The sequence below is a fragment of the Erigeron canadensis genome, chromosome 8, assembly GCF_010389155.1.
Source record: "Erigeron canadensis isolate Cc75 chromosome 8, C_canadensis_v1, whole genome shotgun sequence".
Classification (NCBI taxonomy): domain Eukaryota; kingdom Viridiplantae; phylum Streptophyta; class Magnoliopsida; order Asterales; family Asteraceae; genus Erigeron; species Erigeron canadensis.
This window is the reverse complement of record NC_057768.1, coordinates 25,304,062-25,331,144: the sequence shown is the minus strand read 5'-3', so window position 1 is coordinate 25,331,144 and position 27,083 is coordinate 25,304,062. Positions and strand designations below refer to the sequence as shown.

The window sequence follows — 27,083 nt, the reverse complement described above, 5'->3', positions numbered from 1 at the left end:
GAAATTACACGGTAACTTTATATTATTAATTAATGTATTAAAGTAATATATTAATTAGTTTGATCACTTAAATGATTAATTTAAATAAGTTAAAGGTTAATTGTATTTAAATTAATTAAAAAGAGAATTAAATGTGAAATAAGAAAATTAGAGTTGGACTCTAATACCATATATGGGGGCAGAAAATTTCAAGGCTTTTATACCTTGAGATTACTTGGTCACCAAGTTTAAAAACCCTAACAATTAGTCCTATAAATAGAGGGCTTAATCAAGGGTTTTATGAATTCAATTCACACACAAAAATCTCCTTCTCTCTCCCTCTTTCTCCTCTCGGCCGAACCCTCCCCAAAGGGTTTTGGAATTTTCGGTTTTAGGGTTTTAAAGGGTTTAAACAAACGGTTGTTCGGTTTGTGATCAAGGTACTAGCATACGATATACGGGGTGTCTAGTGTGCAAACGTAGAGGGATTTATTTCAAATCCTCATAAAGTTCTTCACTTTGTTTTCTACATCAAAAGGTAATCCTAATCCTATTTCAAGGTTAATTACTTGATTACATGGTTCTATTTGCTTCCGTTGTGTACTCGTGTTTAATGATATTTGTTATATATTTCAACAGTTGTTACCTCGTTTCCTACAACTAATCTAATTTGGTATTTTGGCGATTATTTATACATAGTCGTCGACTCGTAACTTTTGACTCAACTCGAAATCATGATTTTTTTGACTCGTGACTCGAAACGTGACTCGACTCGTAAGAGTGAAGACATTTTTAAATACTACATAATATAGTATAATTATATATATGTGGCATCTTCATAAAGAAAATCTAAGTTCATTATCTTAATAAATTTCCTAATAATGCTACATATTCAATAGTTTTGAGTCATAAACTTATAATTTATCTTCAAATTCGTAATAAATTGATCAAAACTACTTAGATCACACACAAAATAATGTAACAATAAATATAATATATATTATATATAACCATAGTATCAAACTACGATAATTACAAACTTGCGACTCGTAACTCGGTCTACATATACACATCGACTCGTAAGAGTCTGGACAAAAACGAGTCCACCAACGAGTCGACTCGTTTTTTGTGTAAATCGACTCGACTCGTAAGAGTTGACTCGTGACTCGTAAGAGTTTAATAACTGAGTATTTATGTGCCAATTATGATATCAATAACATTTATCGTTTTTAAATGTTGTGTTGTTGATAGCTTTAACAAATGGGGTTAGATTATATACTTTCAATATCATTTAACAGTTCCTACTACCTTCACATTTAGGGGGACTAATTTTATATTCATCATGTGTCATAATTAAAAAAGATTGATTGTAATAACATTATAATAATGCTATTATGGGAACGTCCCGGAACCCCCTCATCGGTCCCGGGGGGCGTTCCACACCCTTAAAATGTGTGTTCCATCTAGTATGTAACATGTTCAATTTCATTGTTAACATTCATTTGTTTTTGTTTGTATCTGATTTGTTTGTAAAAGGAATGCCTTTTAGGGCATTCTCTCACTCCGAAAAAAGGGGAGGGAGGGGGGGGGGGGGGGGGGGGGGGGGAGGGAATGTCCCTCCTTATAATTGGATGCCACGTAACTTAATAAGAGTAGGGGAGAGGCATTCCATGAATGCTCAATTCCGAGTAGTATTAGTGAATGTGATTCACAAACACTAGAGGATGGAACATGAACGGTTAAAATTATAATTAGTTAATATCATATATACCTGTTAGGCTGCGCTTGCTAGCATGTACAATGTGACGGAGATTTTTTTTTATTATTGTTATTGGTTGTATCCAATGAATTTTGTTGGTGGTTTTCAGTTTTTCACTGGTGGTTTAATAGTTTTGAGTATGACATAATTTGTTACGATACTCTTTTTGGATAGAAAAAATATATAAAAAGTTATTTTATGTGTATTTTAAATTAAGAAAAGGTTGATTTGTTATATGTAAAATTATGTTTGGAATTTTCATTTTTGATTTTTTAAAAATAGGAATCATAATATATTAAATGAGTTAATTATATGAATGAAAAGTTGATCTAGATAACAATTAAGTTATCAATTAAGATATAAGTTGGGTTAAACTCCAGTGGTCAGGGGTGTTTCACTAAACCTGTTATGTGCGGTCCTGGAGGAGTTTACTCCAAGGTCTCGAGTTCGAGTCTTGGCAGGTTCTCCTCGATGGTATTTTCCAATTAAGGAAGTGGTATAGTGAGAGAGGCTATTTAAGATCCGCTTAGTGTAAGACCCTTTCGTTGTGCGATTAGCACACATCATACGCGTCTGAGGTAAAATTCATTTGTCAAAAAAATATAAGTTGTATGAATACATTGAATATATTTTGCAGTAATTTAACAGATTTAGACAATTTTTATAAAATATTATAAGTTAGACATTTAATAGTGCTAGATCATGCATAATAGGAAACTACAAAAATTATTTAAATTACTGTATTAAACCAGCAAGTTTATCAAAATGAAATCAAATACCGTCTAAACATATGTACAAAGTGCATCCCATATAGCCATATAGGGTCGCGAGGCATATGTTCGCGCAAGATTCGTGTTCATTTTGATAAAATTAGAAAATTTTTATGAATGTATCACAAAATACTGACATTTCAATAAAACTATATGTATCGCAAGATAAAAATAATCAAATGTAACTAAATGATGACATAGAATTATAATAAGTACAAGTGATAAACGGGGATTTTGGTATAAATCTATAATAATATTGGGTCAGAGAAAGCGTATGGTCAACATGTAAGGCTGTGAATTTGCTGGATATATATTGAATACATTCGATCCTTAAACCATGGGGATAGTCTACGTCACCCCTTTTTCATATTTTATACCATTTTTATAATTATTTCATTTGTTACAAGGTTCTCCCTAAACGATCTAGAGCCAATGACGTTAATATCCATAATTATTTTAATGTTTTATGCTTTAACATATCTATCTTATTATATTAAATAATCTTTCTAGTAATATATTACTTAATTAGCATGGTAATCAAATTAATTAAATATAATAAAGTTATAATAAGGTGAAGAAGAATGCAGAGACATCAATTAATCAATTATACTTCCTTAAAGACTTTTATAGTTGGAAATTCAGCAACAAATTTGTCGATACCCAAAAGTTTAATATTTTAAGGGACACAGCCACATGAACCAATTAGATCAAGGTATCTTAACTTAGAAGTTGTCAATTTGCCAATCTTACATATTACGGAGCAAAACATTAACAAGACATAAGTAGCAAATTTGTTTTCCTTTCTAACAACTCCAACAATCAACATAAAATGTTAGTTGAGTTTTCTATTTTTTAAAATGCATCACTATACTATAGCAGGACTGTCGAGGATTATTGTTTTCCAAATAAACTTTATGCTTAGAAAACGAACATGTCCATAGGAAAACTGATATAATATATAATACTCGTATTTATTTGGTTTTACACGTTTTCATAATTATTTGTGTTATGTAAATGTGATAATAAGTGAATTCCCAAAAACTTTACCTAACTTTTCACAAATTCTATTACACTAGCGTTGTACCCCGCGCGATGCAGCGGTGAATAAGAAAAAAACGTCGATGGTTTGATGGTGGTTTGTGGGGCGGCAACGATGAAAAAGAAAAAAAAATAAGCCGGCGGCAGTGGATGGCGGTTTGATGGTGGTGTTTGGGGCGGTGGTGGATGGTCTTTATGGAGGATAGCGTACATAGAAGGTGGATTGCGGCGGTGGATGGTGGTATTTGGGGCGGTGGTGGATGGTGTTTATGGGGGGAGAAAATCAGAGAAGGGGGAGGGAGAGAAAATCAGAATCGAAAATCGGATGAACATATGTGTGTGTAATGAGTGTGATGGAGAAAAAATAGGGTAGTGTAAATTAGGAGGGCATAAAAGATATTTTAAAGGTAGAGGTGTTAAAAGGGTGGTGAGGTAGTTTGCTTATTAATGGAGTATAGATGTGTCTAAATTTACATTTGTTGAACTTTCAGCTACTGTATATCTTTTTGTTTCCAGATTTGTGCTGGTAAAATTGCTACATGGTGCTATGCCTCGTGTCGCGTATTACAAATAACGAGACAGGGTACCTGCGAATTACGGCGGTGAGATGGTGGGGGTTATTGGTCATAAAGTATGATAGATAATAGGAGGTGATAGGTTATATATAGAGTGTGATAGCCAAATGTCTTAGCCGTCTGGGCTCTGCCCTCAAATTTAAAAATTCATCGAAAATATATCGAATGACATCTCTAATGAAAGAGCATGAAATTTTAAGAACACCCATATAATTTTTATAATTTATCGATGTATAGTTTTTTAAATAAAAGATTTTGAATGAATTAGAAGAATAAAATGATTTATGGAGGAGAGAGAAAAATAAATAGTTGAGATTTGAGGAGAGAGAAAAAAATGAATGGTTGAGATTTCTTTTAAGGTGTTATATGAATGTTGAAAAGTTGAAAGTTTAAAAGCGAATTTGCTTTATAATATAAAATATAGATATAAATAGTCTCTAGATGTATAGTAAAGGTGTATTTGATTCACATCATGTTTTCGTAAAAAATAAAAAATGAATCTTTAAAAAAAAAAAAATTGTACTCATAATTTGAAAGACTCTTTTTTGTCCTTTGAAGATTCAATACACATACGGAATAAATTAAAATCCTTTATGATTCCATCAAATAAGAAAATGTTTGTATTATATGGAAATGAAAATTCCTTTATTTATGAACAATAAAACACACTAAAAAAAATCCATCAAATAAGAAAATGTTTGTATTACATGGAAATGAAAATTCCTTTATTTATGAACAATAAAACACACTAAAAAAAAATCTTTTTCAATTCCTTCGGATCATATAAAACACACCAAACAGGACCTAAGACTTCGAGCTATAATTAATATTTGATGCGTTTAGAAACATTTGTTATTATAAAAAGGGATTAGTTTTCTCGAATGTAAGAAACTTTGAACAAATGTCTATAGTAGGAAAAAACTAAAGTTGTGTGTATTGTATGTAAACAACTTTGAAATAATGTTTATTGTATGTAAGAATTTCGTTTCAACCAATTAAAATCTGACAAGTGACACCTGTATATGGTTGCCAGGTATGTTTTTTTACATACAATAAACATTTTTTCGAGTTGCTTACATACAATACACATAACTTTAGTTTTTTCCTACTATAGACATTCAGTCAAAGATAGTTACATTCCAGGAAACTAATCCCTTATAAAAATGGTTCACTACTCGAATTCCAAAATTATTCATCCTAGTCTAGTTTTATCATTTGAATTTGGGAGTAACTAACTATGATTGATATGGAGGCATGGAGCATGCCCCATCTTGAGCGTGCATTTTTAACTTGATCCAGTAAAAGCATACAATTGAAATTGGAACTGGAATTATATGTATTTATTTAATTCAAAAATGGTAGCAAAATATATGGCATATCAAGATGTCTTTCATAAATTTTGAGAACATATGGGATAATTAAACACTAGTGATCAAACTTCCCCCTTGACAAACCCATGCATACTCGAAACACCGAAAGAACAAAACACAAGTTTTCTTGAAAAGTATAAGCAAATGTTATTTTATATATATATATATATATATATATAATTGGCATACCTGTCTTGTCACATATTAGATTGATGTTCTTGAAGTCAAATATGCACACAAAAAAACTCATGGGTCAGTGCAAACATATTTTGGATGATCACGGGAACCTTACAAGGGCTTTGGCCTAATCGTGAACATGCAACAACCGAAAGGTAAAATGTGAATATAGAAACACTCAAAGTAAAAACCAGTAATTAGCCACCAAGATGAGTAGTAGACAAACTATTAACTTTGTAAACAAAAACCAAGATGGCTTAGTGGCGTGATCATCCTACAACGCCTACAACGCACGATTTATTTAAGTTGAAACTTCTACAATTGCAAAACAACGAAATCCGATGATTAAGAAACACACCGGCCATATGAAAAAAATATGAGAAAAGGTAGTTTTGGAGGAGGAACCATTGATTACTCCGTATATAAAGAAATGCCTTAACTTGAAACATTGGAGAATAGGCAATATCTTTGTTTCAATCACAAGATTAAATAATGTCGCAACTGATGCTTGATTCATTAAGCACGAACCAGACCTCTGATAACATTTAAATATATTGACTTGGTTAATAGAACTCGACTAATTTGAACTTTCAATTGACGTCGAGTTCAGATTATGGAACGACATGAGTGACCTTTGACGGGAAGCAAATGCAACGCTAAGGTAACCACAAGTCCTTACTTTAGAAGCTTCTAGAAGATTGATTACTACTCATCTCCAACTCTTTTGCCCCCTCATGCCTCTCGTACCTTTCCTAGATCGATCATTTTCATTTCATCACTCATTTCAGCCTTACATGAAGCAGTTTTTTGTCCCAATTAAATTAAGTCCTAAAATCAACCACGAATTGGTCTTTATCACATTACCGAGTGTCTTGGGCCAGCTGCTACATTCAGCAAAACTATTCTAGTACGTGACCTTTACACCGGCATGGATGTGTCCGTGAAAAAAAAATACTCGTAAAAAATAACATATCCTGGCATGGCCGGGTAAGCGAATTTTGGCTGTAATTTGAAACTTTTCTGGTTAGCTATGCCCTTAATGTTCAGAGTACGTTCTATTAGTTGCGTTTATGTCACCCGGTTGCTCAAGAGGCTTTGGTTTGTTACATTTGATAGGAAAAAAAAAACATGAACTTGGAGGCAAACAAGTCACTAGATTTCCTCACATCCCAGTTTTTGTATTTTTTTGCCAAATTATATTACATTTTCATGTCTTCTTTTAAAGAAACTAACATGGTACCCGTGCAATGCGGCGGTATCATATCGAAGATGGATGGTGATGGTGGTGCGGCGTTAAATAGTATAGGTAATTGACGTAAAGGCGTTTGATTAAGGGGTAGTGGAAATATATTATAACGAACTAATATTGTAATTTAATATTAAGGGTTGATGGTTATTTAATTCATTAAGGGTAATTTGGTCAATTCTCATGTCCCACATAATGGCCACATAGTGTAAAAACTGATGACAGATAAATAGATAACGAGAAAAAAATCGGGCTTTCTCCATAACCACGTGATGTGAGCGAAAGCAAAAAGTTGACACGATCCAGATTAGGGGGATCATCCAATCAAATTACACCGATGAGAATGACACAAATCAACTCAAATTGGACGGTGTAGATCAAACGTGGGGATCTTCCCTCCTCACCCCCCACCCCTACCTATATATAATATTCATCCCATCTTCGAAGTCACTCAATTTCATTGCACCATTTATCGATCAAATAAAATGGTCCAAAAAACCACCCACGCAAAACCCCAATGAAATCCACCACCACCGCCCCTAAGAAGCTATTTACCTTGGAGATTCACCATATCCCTCAAACACCCGGTCATTTAAGATATCGCCGACAAAACAACCAAACACCGATCCAAGAGTACAAACTGTAGCAACTGAATCACTGTCGTTAATCAGGTCATGTCCAACACAACTCAGAGGAAGAATCCTAAGCCAAAGCTGTCGATCGACGTTGCATCAAGAATCGTGGAGTCGGTCAAAGTAAAGGTGAAGAAGGGGCTCCCATTCAACAAGACAGATCCAGAGCCAAAGTCGGTTCCAACTCATAAGCAAACCGAAAAATGGTCAATCAATAGCTTTGGCTTAGGAGTCTTCCTCTAAGTTGGTGTTGCACATGACCTGATTAACGACGTTGATTCAATCGCTACACCTTGTACTCTTGGATAGGTGTTTAGCCGTTTGGCCGGCGGTATCTTAAATGACAAGGTGTCGAAGGAATACAATGAATCTCCTTGGTAAATAGCTTCTCAAGGGCAGTGGTTGGTGGATTTTGTTGGGGTTTTGTGGGTGGTTTCTTCGGACCATTTTTTGTTGATCGATAATTGGTGTAATGTAATTGGGTGAAGTCGAAGATGGGATGATTATATATAGGTAGGGGTGAGGGGTATCGGGAGGGAAAATTCCCAAGTCTGATCTACATCTTCTAATTTAGGTTCACCCCTGTCATTCTGCCGATGCAATTTGATTGGATGGTTTTCCTAATACGGATCACCTCAACTTTTTGCTTTTCTCTCATATCGCATGGTTATGGAAAAAGCCCGATTTTTTTTATTGTTATCCATTTATCAGCCATCAATCTTTACATTATGTGACCATTATGTGGGACATGCCAAATTGACCATTGTAACGACTGTATGTCTCCTTAGAATGGGGATTATGATTCCTTGACTGTCAATGTAGGTTAGCCTTCTTTTATTATTAGCTCTTTCATATGATCATATCTATATCTATGTATATATTGTTGATTTTGATTTGATTGATGGGGAATAGGATAAATATGAGGAGGTGAGGAAGGTTGGAATATGTATATGCATTTGCATATGTGTAACACCCCAATATGGCGGAATCATAGGGTGTCGAGAAAAGAATATATCACATCCATTCACTATAACAACACAACAACATCACACAATACCATTCATACATCATATACGTATATACCTTACCATTTAACCATGCGTACCTCGTATGATGTGCTCCACAAAGTTATCGTACCACTAAGAGAATCGTACTACACAGAAATCGTACCACACAGATATAGGAATACCGAGGATATCGTACCACATAGAAATTGTACACTGAGCATTCGCGCACACAGAAGATGTACACTAAGTATTCGCACAAAAAGAAATTAAGTCCTTGCATGCACAATCTTTGTACACACAGTCCTTGTACACTAAACATTAGTACACACAATCCAAGAATCAAACATTACTACACCCAATAATCACAAGAATCACCAATAGGATCACGGTTATGTTATGCCTTTGGGTATTGGCAGAGTATGGGTATGTATACAGGTGATAACGACTTTAACCCACCCGACCAACACCTATTAGACATACTCTTACTCTAGTAATATAAACGCATCAATATATCATACTATAAGGAATAAATTTCCACATAGAAGAACCATTAAGAAAATACACGAAGAAATATTTTTACAGAATACACAAAAGATCCACACAAAGAAAGTACACTTTCCACCCCATAGTTCAATGAAGTTAGGGGCTACGAAACCCACCTGAGACGATTCAACTATACGCTTCCAAAGGTGAATTATGAGTCCCAAAGCTCAATAATAATATCAACCTACTACAACATCAAGTCATTACAAAGTATCCCAGAAGATAAACTCAAACTACTTAGCTATCACCAATAAATCCCCATAAGAATACTTGTGATGATTTTGTATATGAGTTTATATAATTTGCATACTAGACTCGAATTTGCATATGGGTTTTCTAAGAATTGCATTTGAAACTAAAATATTCATATAAAGGTAAAAAAAAATGCATGTATATAAAACTGAAGATATGCATACAGGACAGAAAATATGCATATAGGACAGAAAATATGCATATGAGGGTCCTTGACACGAAATTGGCCACTCTAGACACCAAATCAAAACTCGATTCTTTACAAAACTTACTACGAACATAATTAAGCGTAAATATCAACTCGTTTCACAAACTCACTTTCAAAATCGAAAACCCCCTTTTTCAAACCATAAATTTGACTCCGACAAGAACTCAAAGTTTTTCCCAAGCTAGAGACCAATTAAACATCAATTTTGGTTATATAACATAAAACAAGCAAAATCATGCCCATTATACAACGATACACTTGACAAAGATAAAACCCATCTTTTGATTTGAAGCTTTTAACCCTAACCCTAAATTTTTAAGGATTTTGACCAATACATCAAAAGATCTAGTATCCAAGACATACAATATCATAAATCAAGTATTTAAAGAGTAAGAACACTTATCAAAATCTTCTTGAAGTGAGAGATCCGAAATTGAAGCAAAGAGAAAAGATAGACACTTGAAGTGGAAGAAAAACCTTCAAATTTTTGATGATGATTATTATTATTGTTAACATATACTAGTAAATTTTGCTTATCAAAATCTTGATAGATTAAACAATTTGAAGAATAAAAGTGAGAAGAGTGTGTTTTTTGTTGGAAGGGAAAATAAGAATTGAAATGAAGAAGAAGAGGATAAGGAAGAAGATAAGGGAGGAGAGAGAGCCACTAGTGGGGGGAAGAAGATCCACAAAAGGGGGGAAAAGGTGGGGCTGGATTGGGGATAGAAAATATGTGGTTGTATCCTCTAATGTCTCACAAATAACTAGTTACCTCTACACATGTATAATATAAATGCTTAAAAGCATAAATTACACTAGCGTTCCCAAACATTTATTTCCGAAACATAAATTCATACAAGTTTAACAAATAATAATTATATAAGGCAACGGGTCAAAATTCACGAGTGTTACAATATATTGAATTGTTTATAGAAAAGTGATTTATTAGTTAATGTTATGTTATTGAATTTTGTGATTAATAATGGAGCACATGAACTATCCACTTGAAGCTAAGGTTCAAGGCAAGAAAATGAGTCTTCTTCGCTTCCTCAATTGCTTAAGATGGAATAATGATTTTGTGCAACGTTGAACCATAACGATAATAACATTGAGTCATTTATGAAAAGCAATGATAATGAAGATCTGACTAAGAGGAGTGGGGCGGAATACCTGGGGACCAACGTCCTAATCGCCGATGGATCAGCTCGTCCATACAATTTGGGTGTTGGGCGACTAATTTGGTTAGCCCATTTTGATGCTTGACTTCCCACTTTTAAAAAATTGTGCCTTTTGAAAGGCTAGTTGTGTTTTTTTACCCTTTAACCTTTATATTCATAAACACATTTATTCTTAACACATCACAACATTTACCTCCATTTCACATACACTTTATATATTATTTCTTAAACTTCAACCATGTTTCCAACAATTTCAATAACCTTTTGATCAATCTGGGGTACCGTCCACGCCCAAACACCCAATATTAACTCGATTTTTCCAATCCCAACTTGCTTAACAACTCGACACTTTACCAACAAATTCAAAAAATCGATGTTAAGCAACAAATGGAGTCACAACAAATGCCTTTGCAACAAATGGGTTTTCATAATTTGAATGCCCCACATGATAGTTACAATTTCGGCTTGGTTAGTCAACAACCCACACCACATTCTCCTGAGGCTAAAGTCGTCAAAGAAACACAACCTGAAGTCGGTGGTCCAAGACAAAGGAAAAGAAAATGGCAAACAAAAGGAAACCGGCCTACGAACCTCGTACGAGGACACCGGCTATTGTGTGGACACCGGAGGAGGAGAATTTGGCCCAAGCTTACATTTTTGATTTTTTATTTTCTGAAAAAATACTTTTTGGTTTTTTAAAAGAAACATTTTTTTTGTTTTACAACCATGTATTTCGGTTTACTAACTTAAATAACTAATTAATGCTTGTAACTTTTGTAGCTAATTATTAAAGGGAAAAGACGTATTAGTTAAGAATCACGAATGTTATGCTCAAACTAAAAAAAAAAACAGAAGATACCGTGATGCCGACAGGGTGGATGTCAAATGGAGGAAAATGCATCCATTTATTCAAAACTTCAACCAAATCTATACTTGTCTTACAAACACGAACAATCATCAAACCGGTGCTAATGATGTCAATTTGGTAAACAAAGCTCTCGTCGAGTACCGAGGAAATTATGAAAAAGCATTAGGGTTCTTGCGGGTTTAGGACAAAATAAAATTTAGTTCCAAGTTCCACTATTTGGCATACTTTAATGCAAAGGCCACTATCGATAAACCGAGTTCAAAATGGTCAAAAACGTCATCATCCATCGAGTCACAAAACCAAGGTCCTTTTTTTTTGTCTTTTTTTCATTCATTTTTTTCATGGTTTTTGTTATATAATTCTAGCTTGGTTTTTAAATGTTTCAAAGTTCGGATGCTCGTCTCAACATCGGACTAAATGACTTGAAGGAGGAGGGAGGAGCCGGTTTTCCAAGAGTGTGTTGGTGGTAGAGAGACGCGGCTAGGAAAGCTACGTACATCAGTTCATCGGGTCCGCGTGGCAAATGCAAGGGAAAGGCTAGTACAACAAGACATTTGATCATTTGTCGGTGAAATTGGACGGTTTGATGGAAATAAGCAAGGAACACGTGGGTATAGAGAAGGAAAAGATGAAGTTGGATAAAATGAAGCTAAAGGCGAAGAAAAGCTCGATCAAGCTCGTCGAGTTGAGAGTGTTAACCACCGATTGCAGTTTCCTTTGCAAACCAAACCGAACGATCCATCATACTAAAAGCGCAACAAGACATCAAAGGAAACTATGGATATAATTAGTTTTATTTATATTGTTGTGTTGTTTGTTTTAAAAATGTAGTAACATGGGTTGTTTTTAGGTGAACGTTTTATTACAATGTAGTGATTTTTTATCTAGTATTTATGTTTTATGAGGTAAAAAGTAATTATTTTTTTTCTTATCTAAAATTTAAAAAAGGAAGAAAAACACAATTAATCATTTAGCATGACCCACTCCATGACAACTTCACTCCCACTATTTTTTCATGGTAATCCAAGATGCTACATGTCACAATATTATAGAAGTAGCCCAAACCATGACTACCCCACTCCTCTTAGCCTTAACAATCCACAACTAACGTATATAAATACTATAAAACTAATGTAAAACATAGATTGTTGTAGTCTTAGAGATAGCTAATTGATGTTGTGAAAAAATCACCCCTTTGTGAAATTAACTCACCTTCAAATAGTAAATTTATATCGGTATTCATTTACCGTCTAAAGTCAGTACTTATATACACAGATATAGTGTGTGTCACAACACGTGTTTAGATCACGTGTTATTGGAAGTTCAACCTTTTTTTACAAGTGTTTACACTTTTTGTAAGTGTTGCGTTGTAAATATATAAAATGGTGGTTGTTGCAATACAACTATACAATTATGATCAATGGACTTCATGACATACGAAGCTTATGCCATACGAACCTTGAGAGTCAAAAGAACTTGGATGAGGTCCATATGAAGTTCGTTTGACACATGAAGCACACACGAAATCGAACCCATAATATGTGTTTGTACTAAATATACGTGTTTTAGTCTAGGATTTTAGTATGGATGAATTCAGGTTATATTTGTAGCCTAACAATAGCTATTGTGTTGTTCTAGAGATACAAGGTAGAGGACCTATACCTTGTTGTTCTGTCCAAGATGTATACTCATTTAATTTGGTATTGTAAGCACCCACTATTGTAATAATATGAGTGTTTGTTAGCCTCATTATCAACGTATTCACAAAGATTCCACACTTGTTAAAGACGTATAGATTTCCTGATTTTGATCTTGCACTACTAGTTATATCGAAATTCACATGCATTAATCTGGCTTTGTAGTAGTGCTTCCTGTTGTAATATAACATGATTCAATTCGTAATATACACGTACCGTGAGATCCAGAGGAACCTGTAAAGACATTAAACATATTTGCCATTGATTTCGGGTTCCCAAAATAAGATGATTGATTTAGGATGGAGTGATGAATTAGGTTCTAATGAATTCAACAGAGAAGATGGACAAATTTTTTGATTTGGGAGGCTGTAATTAACCTTAAATTAGGGTTAATTACTCTCTATATATATAAGGAGAGTATTTTCACATTAAGTCCCTCTGGTGTTTAATTCGTGCCTCATTAGTCCTCTCAAGTCCAATCACCTAATGGGAAACCTTATAATATGTCTTTAAGAGTAAATACGTCCATCGAATATTTACTTAGACATAGGGATTTCATGATCGTCAATTATCATATCAGGAATGACACATGATCAGTGACGGTCACACTAACGTGGTTCCAACATTCTCCCACTTGACCGAGCGATCATTTATCTATGAGTATTCAAATAAGTTCCGGAATAATACTCATTTTGTTTTAAACCGAAATCATAGCCAATAAGTACAGTCGTAGAGAAGAACATCAACTCAGGACCCCCACTAGTCAAACTATGACTCAAATTTAAAACTAATAAGCAATGATCAATTGACTAAGACAAATTTTGTCACAATAATGTCAACACACTAATACGAGTACTCAAAGTGCGATTAATAGACAAACAAAATCTGAATAAGGAGGAAAAATTTTAAACAGTAATACTAATGACCAAATAAGTACAATATGCTATTAAATTAAACTAAGTCTTTAGTAAGCCCCATCTTCGACACGTGTCCTACGAAGACATTAGGAGGAAGACCTTTGGTCATCGGATCCGCTAGCATGTCATTTGTACTTATGTACTCAATACAAAGAACATTTTCCTCAACCCGTTCGCGTACAAACAGATACTTTATATCGAGATACAGCCCAGTGCCAGTTGAACTGTTACTGTTTGAGAAAGTTACGGCAGCTGAGTTATCACAGTAAAGCTTCAATGGTCTAGAAATGGAGTTGACGACTTTGAGTCCACTGACCAGATTCCTAATTAACATCTCATGGCAAGTAGCATTATAAACGGCAATGTATTCAGCCATCATGGTGGATGTTGCAGTCAGTTTCTGCTTATGACTCCGCCAAGAGATAGGTCCACCAGCTAACATGAAAATATACCCAGAAGTAGATTTCTTATCTTCCTTGCTTTTGGCAAAATCAGAATCGGAATAGCCTACTACTTCTAGATTGTCACTTCTTCTATACGTTAGTTTGTAGTCTTTGGTCCCTTGCAGATATCGTAGAACTTTCTTGGCCGCTTTCCAGTGTGCTAATCCAGGATTAGATAAGTAACGTCCTAGCATACCGGTGATATAAGCGATATCTGGACGAGTACAGACCTGAGCGTACATAATGCTCCCAACTACTGATGAGTAAGGTATCACCCTCATTTGCTCCTTTTCAATCTCAGTGTTCGGACTTTGGAAAGTGCCGAATACATCTCCTTTAACTACTGGAGCTACAGTGGGTGCGCAATGTTGCATGCTATAGCGTTCTAAAACCCGCTCAATATAGGCCCTTTGAGAAAGACCTAAAATACCATTATGCCTATCCCGATGTATTTCGATACCTATAACATAAGAGGCATCACCGAGATCTTTCATGTCGAATTTCTGCGAAAGCATCCGCTTCGACTCATGCAACATATCCAAGTTATTACTTGCTAGTAGAATATCGTCTACATACAAAACAAGGATTATAAAATTACTCCCACTGATCTTGAGATAAGTGCATTGATCCACTTGATTCTTTATGAAGTCTTGTTCTTTAATGACTTCATCAAACTTAAGGTACCATTGTCTTGATGCTTGCTTCAACCCATATATGGATTTCTTTAACTTGCAGACCATGTGCTCTTTACCTTTTGGAATGAATCCGTCAGGTTGCCACATGTATACGTCTTCTTACAAGTCTCCATTTAAGAAAGCTGTTTTGACATCCATCTGATGTAACTCGAGATCAAAGTAAGCTACTAGTGCCATAACGATCCTTAAAGAGTCTTTACGAGACACGGGAGAAAAGGTCTCTTGATAATCGACTCCAGCCTTCTGAGTATAGCCCTTCGCAACCAATCTGGCCTTATATCGTTCAACGTTTCCTTTCGGGTCTAATTTCGTTTTGAAGACCCATTTGCAACCAACAGTTTTGGATCCTTCAGGAAGTTGCATGGAATTAAGCTCTTCAATCATGGCTTCATTCCACTGAGTGTCCTGATCACTATTAATGGCTTCTTTATAGGAGGTAGGATCAATAAGCTTTCCAACATCCTCAACTTCAGTGAGATAAGTAATGAAGTCATCAAAATTGGTGGCCCTACGTGACCTCGATGATCTCCTGAGTTGATTTTCAGGATTTTTGGAAGATCCTTCAGCATTAGTGGTCTCATGATTAACATTAGGAGGAGTTGGATCAGTGACATTCGGAGCAGCGTTCTGTACAAGAGGAATTATCGGAGGAATAATACTAATCGACGAATCGTTTCCCCCCCGCTTCTTGTACTTCTTGCAAATCGAAGTTATGATTTGTCGTGCTCCCATTGATCTCCGAGTTCTCTAGGAAAGTGGCATGCTGTGTATCACTGATGCGAGTAGTGTGGGAAGGACAGTAAAACCGATAACCTTTTGAGTTATCCGGATAACCGACAAAGAAACATGTAACAGTCTTAGGATCAAGTTTCTTTAGGTTAGGGTTATAGAATTTAGCTTCGGCAGGACAACCCCATACTTTCATATATCTAAGACTCGGTTTCTTCCCTGTCCAGATCTCATGAGGAGTTTTAGGGACAGATTTAGAAGGAACTCTATTGAGTATATGAATGGCTGTTTTTAAGGCCTCAGTCCAAAGGAAAGTAGGTAAGTTAGTGTTGGCAAGCATACTTCTCACCATGTTCATTAGGGTTCTATTTCTCCTTTCAGCAACACCATTTTGTTGAGGAGAACTAGGCATGGTGTATTGGTTAATTATGCCATGTTCCTTACAAAAGTCATGGAAAGGACCAGCGGCTTGACCAACATCAGTATGTCTACCATAATACTCACCTCCTCTATCTGATCTTACAACTTTTATTTTTCGTTCAAGTTGGTTTTCAACCAAAATTTTAAAATCAGTAAAAGTTTGTAAGGATTCAGACTTTTCCTTAATCAAATAAAGGTGCATATAACGTGAATAATCATCAATAAATGTAATAAATGAAGTATGCCTTGTAATGGAAGCGGGATAGGGGCCACTAATATCAGTATGAATTATTTCCAACAAGTTGGAACTTCTTGTGGCTCCTTTCTTATTCCCTTTAGCCATTTTGCCTTTGAGACATTGAATACATGTTTCAAAATCACTAAAGTCAAGAGATGGTAAGATTCCATCCTTTACGAGTCGTGTCATGCGATCTCGTGAGATGTGGCCAAGACGTTTATGCCACAACATGGAGGAATTCTCTTGTTGCTTAAGTGATTTTGTCTTTGTCTTAGCTATATCATCAACATTAAAAGACAACAAAGATTGTGAGAAATTATGATCTAGTTCTAATTTATACAGCATTCCATCCAAGAAACCACGACCAAGCAATTCATTATTAAGAGTAATAGTAATCTTGCCGAAACCATGAATTATTACAAAACCTTCAATGTCTAGTTTAGAAATAGATACGAGGTTCCGAGTAATTCTCGGTACATATAAGGTATCTAATAGTCTAATACATTTTCCAGTACTCATATGTAAAATATAAGTTCCCATGGCTTCGACATCTAAAAGATCACCACTTCCAACTCTAAGTTTTCTTTGGCCCTTTCGTAGCTTCTGGATTGTATGGAATCCCTGCATTGAGTTAGTCACATGGACCATAGAACCAGAGTCACCCCACCATGTATTAACAGGAACATCAGTAGTGAAAGAATCAAATATTACATAAAGTACGTTACCTTTCTTAGCTAGCCATTCCTTGAACTTAGGACACTCTTTCTGAATGTGCCCTTGAGTACGACAGAACTTACATTTGATGTTCAAGGCATTAGAGCTAGAGGCAACTGCACCAGGACTCATCTTTGAAGCTTTCTTTCCATTCTTGTTACTGTTGTTACCCTTCCTCTTCTTGGAATTAGCAGTGGTAGTAAGGTGAACAGCTTCAGGTTGCTCGAGCTTAAGGCGATCTTCTTCTTGTTGACACATTGCAATCAGTTCACTCATCTTCCATTTGTCCTTCTGAGCATTATAGTTAATCTTGAAGGCATCAAATTGAGCAGACAATGATGTCATTATGAAATGCACAAGAAAGTTGTCAGAGACTTCCATTTCGAGAGTCTTAAGCTTGTTCGCCATGTCGTTCATTTTCATTATGTGTTCACGGACACCGCTTTTTCCATCGTATTTCAGAGTAAGCATCTTTAGCATTAAGCTGCTTGCATGCGCTTTAGACGATCCCTTGAAGTAATCCTCAACAGATTTGAGGTAATCTTTCACTTTATCAGACTCAGGAATAGCTCCTCGGAGACCAAGAGGAATAGAGTTCTTGACCGTCATAAGTGACAAGCGATTCGCCTTGTCCCACTTCTCAAATGCCGCTATTTGCTCTGCAGTAGAGGTTGCAGTAATGGCAGCGGGTTCATCATGACGAATGGCGTAGTCCAGGTCATAGTACCCCAGAGTAAGATCTAACTGATCTTTCCATGAAGCATAGTTTTCACCGGTAAGTAGCTGAATGCCAATGGGAGGTACTACATTGGAAATAAGGAGGATATAGATTTAGGATACAAGTAATAGAAGATTAATAACGTAATGCCTAAAACTAAGGGCAATGAGATTATAGTGGCATAATTAGCTATCTAAGGCAGACTAAGTAATATCTATAAAACTAATGGAACTAAAGTAATGCCTAAACTTAACTAAGGGCTAACAATAATGTTCCTTACGTAAGAGGCTAAAGTAATGTTCCTGAAGTAATGAGACTAAGACCATTATACTAATGAAGCTAGTGATAGGTAACCTATTGTAAACACCAAAACAATAAGTTAACATAAGGCTCTACTTAGATTTACATCACCTTTGGGCAGAAGTAACTAATATCTAAGTACACATGAGCATTAGGTTCATGCGGCACAACGCTTATCTTTTGACCTTTGGGCACAAAATTAAGAATCGTGTATCTTATGCATGAAAAATGTTCCTTTCAGCACACAAAGTATATTAAATTACCTTTGGGCAGAATCAATATACTTAGTGTTCATTATCTAAAAGGAAAAGAACACACCATGAGAATCACATCTGACCTTTGGGTACAAATGATGAAACCATGTACATTTGTGTGAAGCCCCCATACACTACGGGGGTCCGGGGGCAGCGCCCTTGGGAGCGGGGTCCAAGGGGCAGAGCCCCAGGTCAGCGCGCCCAAAAATTTTTACCCTTGAAGTGCTATGGTAAAAATGCCTCAGCAAAAATTGTTTTCAAAAATAAGAGACAAATTTAGACATCGAAATTATAAGGTAAAACTAGTAAGCACGAACATGATAATCAACTAAGTTAATTAGTAATCCATGAAAATAAGCACGGTACGAAGATAGCTAAGTTCGTAATAAGGATTAACTTCGTAAGTAGTGATTAAATTCGTAAGTAGTTGACTATCTTCGTAAGTAGTGATTAACTTCGTAAGTAGTTAACTATCTTCGTAAGTAACAAACGAAGATAGCTTACGAACATAAGCAACGAAGATAGTTTACGAAAATAGTGTAAGTTCGTGAGGAAGTAAGTGCGAAGATGAGCAGAAGTTATGTACACAGATAAGCCTTACGAACTTAGAGTGTTCTTATGAACTTAGTGATTTTGTTTTAACGAACTTAGAGTTCGTAAGAAGCATACGAATTTAAGCTTCTGCTTTCGTCAGTTCGCGAATTAGGGTACGAAAACGAATCAAATCAAGGGATAGCTTCGTAACCTGGCTCTGATACCACATGTTGTAATATAACATGATTCAATTCGTAATATACACCTACCGTGAGATCCAGAGGAACCTGTAAAGACATTAAACATATTTGCCATTGATTTCGGGTTCCCAAAATAAGATGATTGATTTAGGATGGAGTGATGAATTCGGTTCTAATGAATTCAACAGAGAAGATGGACGAATTTTTTGATTTGGGAGGCTGTAATTAACCTTAAATTAGGGTTAATTACTCTCTATATATATAAGGAGAGTATTTTCACATTAAGTCCCTCTGGTGTTTAATTCGTGCCTCAATAGTCCTCTCAAGTCCAATCACCTAATGGGAAACCCTATAATATGTCTTTAAGAGTAAATACGTCCATCAAATATTTACTTAGACATAGGGATTTCATGATCGTCAATTATCATATCAGGAATGACACATGATCAGTGACGGTCACACTAACATGGTTCCAACACTTCCATTTTTTTTTCCTTATATTCTTTAAAAATAAATTTAAAGATACTGACCTACACCTTGCAATGTAGCAGTAATGAACAATATTCTTAACATTTTCATGAGTATTTGGTTTGTATGATACCTTTTCAATTTTTGTGATTCTCGATTTTTTTTATTTTATTTGCTTATTTTTTTATTATTTTTTTTATAGATATCTAGTGTTTCATAGCAACCACCAAGGCACAAATGCAGTTGCCACCAATGTTTGAATATACTTCTCGTAGGCATATTTCAAATTTTCTAGCGAAAAGAATATACTTCTCGTAGGCATGGCATATACAAAAGCGTCTAATCATTGGGTATGGGTTAACAGCCCAATGGGTTAACAGCCCAGTGATAAACAAAGTCTCTTTATGAAATTTTGAATTTGGAGAGACCCTTCAAGTTTAAGAGGAAAAGATTTTCCTTAATATGTTGTCGTGTCTTTGGATACACCATTAGGGGTTATCCTCCTACTAGGTATTTGGTGAGGGGCTTTTTAGTGTAGACCCGGTTAAGAGAGCATGACCATCTGTTGTGATATTCGATCTGCACCTTTAAAACAAAACAAAATAATGTCCATGCATATCGATCACCTTACCAACACGTCAACAATCTCTTCTAGCCTTCCAACCCAACACACCAAAACTCAATTTACCCAAGCCACATCATATATATATATATATATATATATATATTAGCCAAGCATTTTGGCCATTAGAAATGGACTTATCAAGTGGAATGATTTTGATCTACCAACATTTAGGCTATTTCAAATGTGAGTGTTTCTACATCTCTTTCTATATCATTGTTTGGTTCTTTTTTGTATATGACATTGAATCATGTCTGTCTTTACTCGTCGATAAAGTATACATCTTAAAATTTTATTTTATTTTAAGTATGGATGGAGTTTATAAAATATTTATCTTTTGTTTGTATATGTAAGAATCAGAGCCGGCTTTATTATATATATAGGTTAGGCAAGACCCCCAAAATACAAAGGCCTTCATTTTTATTTTTAAGGTTTAATGTTTTAGATTTTAGACTTTTGTGTTATATGTTATTATTACTATATAAGAGAACAAAAATGCCCATGAAAACAAATAGACAAATAAACTTCATGGCCTCATGAGTAATCTTTAAAAGAAAAGACATCACACAAATGAAGTTACAACCTTCAAGGAAAAAAGGGGAAAAAAAAACCTAACTATATAGAAATCGAAAAATCCAAGATTTTTACTCCGATTTTCAACGAGTTAGTAATTATATCTTAATTATATGAAAGACTTTCTCTTAAAAATGGTACAGAATTTTGCTTCTTTGCGTTTTTTTTTCCACATAGCAGCTTAGTATATAACATGAACTACGTTTTTTCTGTTTTTTGTGTTTACTTTAATATGCATGTTAATCAACTAGACCCCCAAAATTAATTTCGCTTAAGACCCCCAAAAAACTTAAGTCGACACTAATAAGAATATTTGTATAGTTAATAGATAAAATTAAAAAAATTTAAAGATATAAAAATTTTAAAGATTTATAATAATATAATATGACAACTAATAAATACCTAAAAATATCCTAGGAGATCAGTGGCATCTCAGATCTCCAATGAAGGGTTGTTTCTTGGGCAACTAGGGTTCGAATCCAAGGGGGCACATGTTTTACCCAAATGACATTCAATGCCGTAAATGTTGTGCCATTTGGCGATGTATCCGGGGGTTTTCCTTGTGAACTACCACGATGACATCCTGCCTGGTGGGTGTTGAGACCATATATGGGGTGAACAAGCTCTGATCAAAATCGAACGTTCAAAAAAAATAAGGTGCATCTCTATTTCATCATCTATCAAAGAATGATGATAAAAAGTAACTCCCACTACCGTCTTATATGATATATGGGGAAGTTAAGATGTAGACAGTTTTATCCCTAACAAAGGTAGAGAGACTGCTTTCAGGTTATACCAAAGATAAAAAAAGATCTCTAACTTTGCTGGACATAAGGATTGAACCCTTAGCCTATATCTCCAATGAATAATAACTACAATCACTGATTCAATCCCGTTGGTTCTATAAAAAAAATGACCATACGAGACAAAATCATCATTTTTCATTATAAATGACGATCACTAGACTTTAATTCCATTTCACGTTCAATAAAAGAAGCTTAACACCACTTATTATTTAAGATATACAATGTAAATATATCATTCAATAGATACCGTTAATCGGTTAAAAAAATACATTGAAAAATAAGTAGAATTAAAGAAGATGACCAAAAAATAAAAAATAGACTGGCTCTCTTGAAAAGAAAGAAAAGTAAAAGAAAAACACAAAGCAACACCCACCGTCATTTCAGCCAAACACCCACCTCACACCACGTCTGCATTTCTTCTTCTTCTTCTTCTTCGTGTTCACCCCCAAAATAAAATAAAAAAACCCAGATCGATCTATCTATCTATCCTTTTTGTTGGATCAAAATCAAATCAAATCATTCGTAACAAAGAAAGACAGGTTTTTATTTAATCAATTCAAGAAGATTAAAATAAAAATAAAAAATGGATCTATTATCTTCACCAGATGAGCTACAATTTCTATCAACAAAAGACATCCTTAAAGAATCAATCTCAATCCCAAAACAATCCCCACAAACATTTTACTATATTACTTTATCCTTAATCTTCCCATTATCCTTTGCAATTTTAGCTCATTCCCTTTTTACCCACCCATTAATTACCCAAATCCAAGACCCATATTCCAATTCCCACACTTCTCAATGGACAAAACTGTTAATTTTCCAATTTTCTTACCTTCTTTTTCTCTTCATTTTCTCACTTTTATCCACCGCCGCCGTCGTCTTCACCGTCGCTTCTTTATACACTTCGAAACCCGTTTCTTTCGCCGCCACAATGTCGGCCATTCCCTCGGTTTTCAAAAGGTTGTTTATTACTTTCTTATGGGTTGGTTTGACTATGGTTGTTTATAATATTGTTTTTTTAGGTTTTGTTGTGTTGTTGCTTGTTGCTATTGATACCCAGAACATAATCTTGTTTTTTGTTTCCTTGTTTTTGGTTTTTGTTATGTTTGTCGGTGTTCATGTTTATATAACTGCTGTGTGGCATTTAGCAAGTGTGATATCTGTTTTAGAGAATGTATACGGTTTCGAAGCGATGAAAAAAGGTTTCCAGATTTTGAAAGGGAAAACCAAGATGGGTTTTGTGCTTGTTTTGGTTTATTTTGTGATTTGTGGGGCGATTAACGGGTTGTTTGGCGCGATTGTTGTTCACGGTGGGGACTACTATTACGGTGTTTTTTCGCGGATTATTGTTGGCGGGTTTTTAGTTGGGGTGCTTGTGATTGTTAATTTGGTTGGTTTGTTGGTTCAAAGCGTGTTTTATTACGTTTGTAAAAGCTATCATCATCAGGGTATCGATAAGAATGCCTTGTATGATCATTTGGGTGGTTATCTTGGCGAGTACGTGCCTCTTAAAAGCAGCATTCAGTTGGAAAGCTTGGAATGATGATAATACGGATGAAACGTCGTCTACTGCTACGGTACCAACACTATACTAGGCTTGTTGTTTGTTTTAAATTTTATTGTGTATCAAGAATCGGAAAAAGATATAGTTAGATTTGGATATGTAAATTTGGAATACTTTGGTATGAGTAAGACTTTTATTATGTTTCTATTTTAGGAATAATAGTCATTGCTTCCTCTGAAGAGGATCGACTAGTGTTTATTCCTTTATGTTTGTATCCTTTTATATGATCATTAGCAATGAATGCAAATCTAAGACACCGGTTGAAAATACCTATAGTTATTGTTTGTTGACCACTTTGTGTGTTCGAATAGGCTTGTGTTGTTGCATGCTTGTTTACTTTAGCACATGTTTGATGTTAGGAGTGAGTTTAATTAGTTTTCACTTCCTCTTCGTTCCTTATTTGAATCTTGTAGTTTGTATATCAAAAGTATTGCGTCTCTAAATATGATTGTGTTGACCCTAAAGGATTAGACAATATAAATCATTATAAGTTTCTACTGAACTCTTTAAATTCATCGTAGTGACTTCAGGCTAAAGTTAACATGTCCTGTTCAGTACTCGCATTTTGGGCAGGTTGGGCTAGGGTTATAGGCAAACACACTCAAATGGTTCCACGGATGTGTTATAGCTGAACTTATAAAGATAAGGTTTATATTGTTTTGTGATGCATCAGGATAAACTTCTTATTTAGTTCTGGTATCCTTTAAAATTTGTAAATTACTAATGGGTCGAACTGAACTTGTGTGCCTTGGAGGCGACAATTTCAACTCTAACACATAAGTTCAGACAAAAAAAGCTAGCTTAAAAGGAAACGGGTCAAATGGATCAATAGTTACCCTTTTGATTGCACAAAACTAGCCAACCCGCCTATATTGTAACTTCTAGTGGACTATGATGGGAAAGCTGTTAGAAGTAGATATAGAATACATAAAAATATACAAGAAAACTAATCTTGGGATTATAGAATATTACTATACATAATCATCATTAGTCTTACCTTTAAATCTTAGGATTATATAAACTCATATGTAGATTTCTTAAGTTCAACTTCACAATGAACATTGCATGTAGATTCATGATATCGACTATGTGGGTTAACAAGTAATGAGACAGTTTTAGGCGGAATTGAACTCCTGCAAGGAATTATTAGTTTCCAAAATGGCTTTAAACTTTATAAATTTCACCTGAAAAAAAGCATGAAATCAAAGGTTGCTTTTTGGAACACCAACTGGGGCATCTCTAGACCTTTTCTCTACCGTCTTTGAAAGTTGTTTTACTTCGTCTTTTGACATATGTCTAGGGCTGCTCAACCATATTCCTCCATCAACAACCAACGTTACCCCATTCACATATTTACCTTGGAACAGTAGTTACAAAACCTTTTAGACCGCACTCGAGATATGACAATCTTGATTACAATTCCAGTTAGTATTGAGTATCTACTTATTGGTAGAAAATAGCAGTTCAACATTATTTAGTCACTGAATGCAACCTTTTGGATCAACTTTTATATGCTAGCCTTACTTTTCAGTTTTCAAACTAAGGTAGTGTTTGTGTCTGTTTTGAAACCTACTATGTGATTTTGAGTATATTTCATAATCTGATAATCGACTAAACTAGGTCTTAGAATCACTTTTTAAATTTGCTTTAGGTTTCTATGGCTGCAAATGATAAAACCGATAGGGCTTTTTGTCTGGTGGCATTACTTAGGTTGAAATAATTCTGCTCGAGCATATTTAAACAAACTGACCTGCATCAGACGCGAGATATAGAGCGGCCATTGCAATATCCCATTTCTCACCCATCCTATACAAAGCAGAATCTTGTTGTTTCTTGAGATTGACTTCCTCTGTTATGAGCTTTGAAGCACCTGTAGTGTCATCAATCGGACCTGGTGCAATCCCATTGACTCTAATACCATAATCCGTTCCCCATTCTAATGCTAGGCTTCTTGTAAGGCTATCTACAGCTGCCTGTAGTTCCCCCATTAACAAACAGGATATACTAGTAAAACTACTGCAGTAAGTTTTATATATCAGTAAAAAGTGATATATAAGTTTATGGGTAAATTGTGATACCTTTGCAGCAGAGGCATGAATTTGATACCAAGTTGCTGTTAAATGCAAAGTTGCACTTATGTTTATGATTATTCCTCCTTTCTTTAGATATGGAAATGCTACATGACACATTGTGAATGTCCCAACTGCATCTATGTCCATTACTGCAGATCACCAATTTTTAGTAGTATCAGGTTGCTATTTTACTTTCAAAAAGTATCTTGTTAAAGCCGAGTCAACATTTTAACGCCGCACCGTCAACATTGTGGATAACCATGTAAAATTTTGATAGTAAAATAGTTATTTGAAACTTATATATGATATGTTTCCTTTAAAAAGTATTCCAAATCTGAATATTTGACAAATACTTTACTACTGTACTATTTATCTCTAACATCTATATCTATACTTCTATACTAGTAATAAAGAAAATAACCCTTATGTTGAAAGTTACATAGGGGTAAATGACTAAAATACCTTTAGTAAATATATAACACTATCAACTCTTTTTCTTTTAAAATATTCACATTAGCCCTTTATATCATTTACTTATAGATCAATTTTCTAACATCACTCGACGCCGCCACTACCATCAGCAGCCGTCCCCCACCACTGCACCGTCGCCGCCACGAAAACTGCTGCATTGCGCGGGTAACGTGCTAGTATTACTTAAAAGCATGTCTAATTACGTCTCCTGTTATATTAGTTGATATCAATTGGATTATAAACCTGTTCGGAAACCATTAGGGGATAAATCTTCAGCAGGCACAAGAAAGTTTCCAGCGGCGGCATTTACAAGGATGTCAAGCTTGCCAAATTGCTTAATCGTCGCATCTACAACTCGAACAGTATCCTCTTTTTTCCGAACATCTCCTTCAACTCCGATAGCCTAAAAGTATATGTAAATATATGACACACTCAACAATATATATCTAAGAACTTATACAATATGTGTGTGTGTGTGTATGTGTGACACAGTGAAGTAATGTATGTTTACATCAATGCCAAGGGAACGTAATGCAGAAACGGCTGAGTCAAGGACATGTTTGCGACGGCCCATGATCACGATGGAAGCTCCATGTTTACCCAACTCAGCGGCGATTTCATACCCGATTCCTGATCCACCACCAGTCAACAATCCTACTTTTCCTTTCAAAATGGCACCCTTGAAAGGTGACTCCATTGAATGAACCCTTTAGTTTAACTATCTTGGGTGAAATGTGATGAAAATAAAGTGAATATTAATACAGGAATAAACCATACATGGAAACTATCAATTAGCCGGCTTTACTTGATTCCCATTTTTTGTTTGGTTATGAGGGCTACACAAATTCAATAGATCCGGTTTACATACTTCCATTAATTTTTTTTTGGTTTTGCCATCATTTCTTTTATTTTCTTTGTACTTTGCAATTTATTAACTTAGTCATACTCCATATATACTTACAAGTGTTGGGTCCTGACTTTGTTAAAGATTAATTAAAAGGATTAACAACAAATAATACAATACACAGTATATTTTTAATATT

General features: G+C 35.0%; 2 protein-coding genes across 2 annotated transcripts; one reads left to right on the top strand and one right to left on the bottom strand.

Annotated features, from left to right (window-relative positions):
• The first annotated feature begins 22,273 nt into the window (after positions 1 to 22,273).
• Positions 22,274 to 23,766, top strand: LOC122578560. Its single transcript, XM_043750542.1, has one exon. The coding sequence runs from the start codon at positions 22,514 to 22,516 to the stop codon at positions 23,474 to 23,476; it is 963 nt and encodes a 320-aa protein (XP_043606477.1). The 5' UTR covers positions 22,274 to 22,513; the 3' UTR covers positions 23,477 to 23,766.
• A 913-nt stretch (positions 23,767 to 24,679) lies between these two features.
• On the bottom strand, positions 24,680 to 26,737 carry LOC122580558 (peroxisomal 2,4-dienoyl-CoA reductase [(3E)-enoyl-CoA-producing]-like). Its single transcript, XM_043752829.1, has 5 exons — positions 26,552 to 26,737; positions 26,284 to 26,443; positions 25,576 to 25,718; positions 25,248 to 25,470; positions 24,680 to 24,854 (listed from the first exon to the last, which is right to left on the bottom strand). The coding sequence occupies exons 1-5, from the start codon at positions 26,735 to 26,737 to the stop codon at positions 24,700 to 24,702; spliced, it is 867 nt and encodes a 288-aa protein (XP_043608764.1). The 3' UTR covers positions 24,680 to 24,699.
• Positions 26,738 to 27,083: the final 346 nt, after the last annotated feature.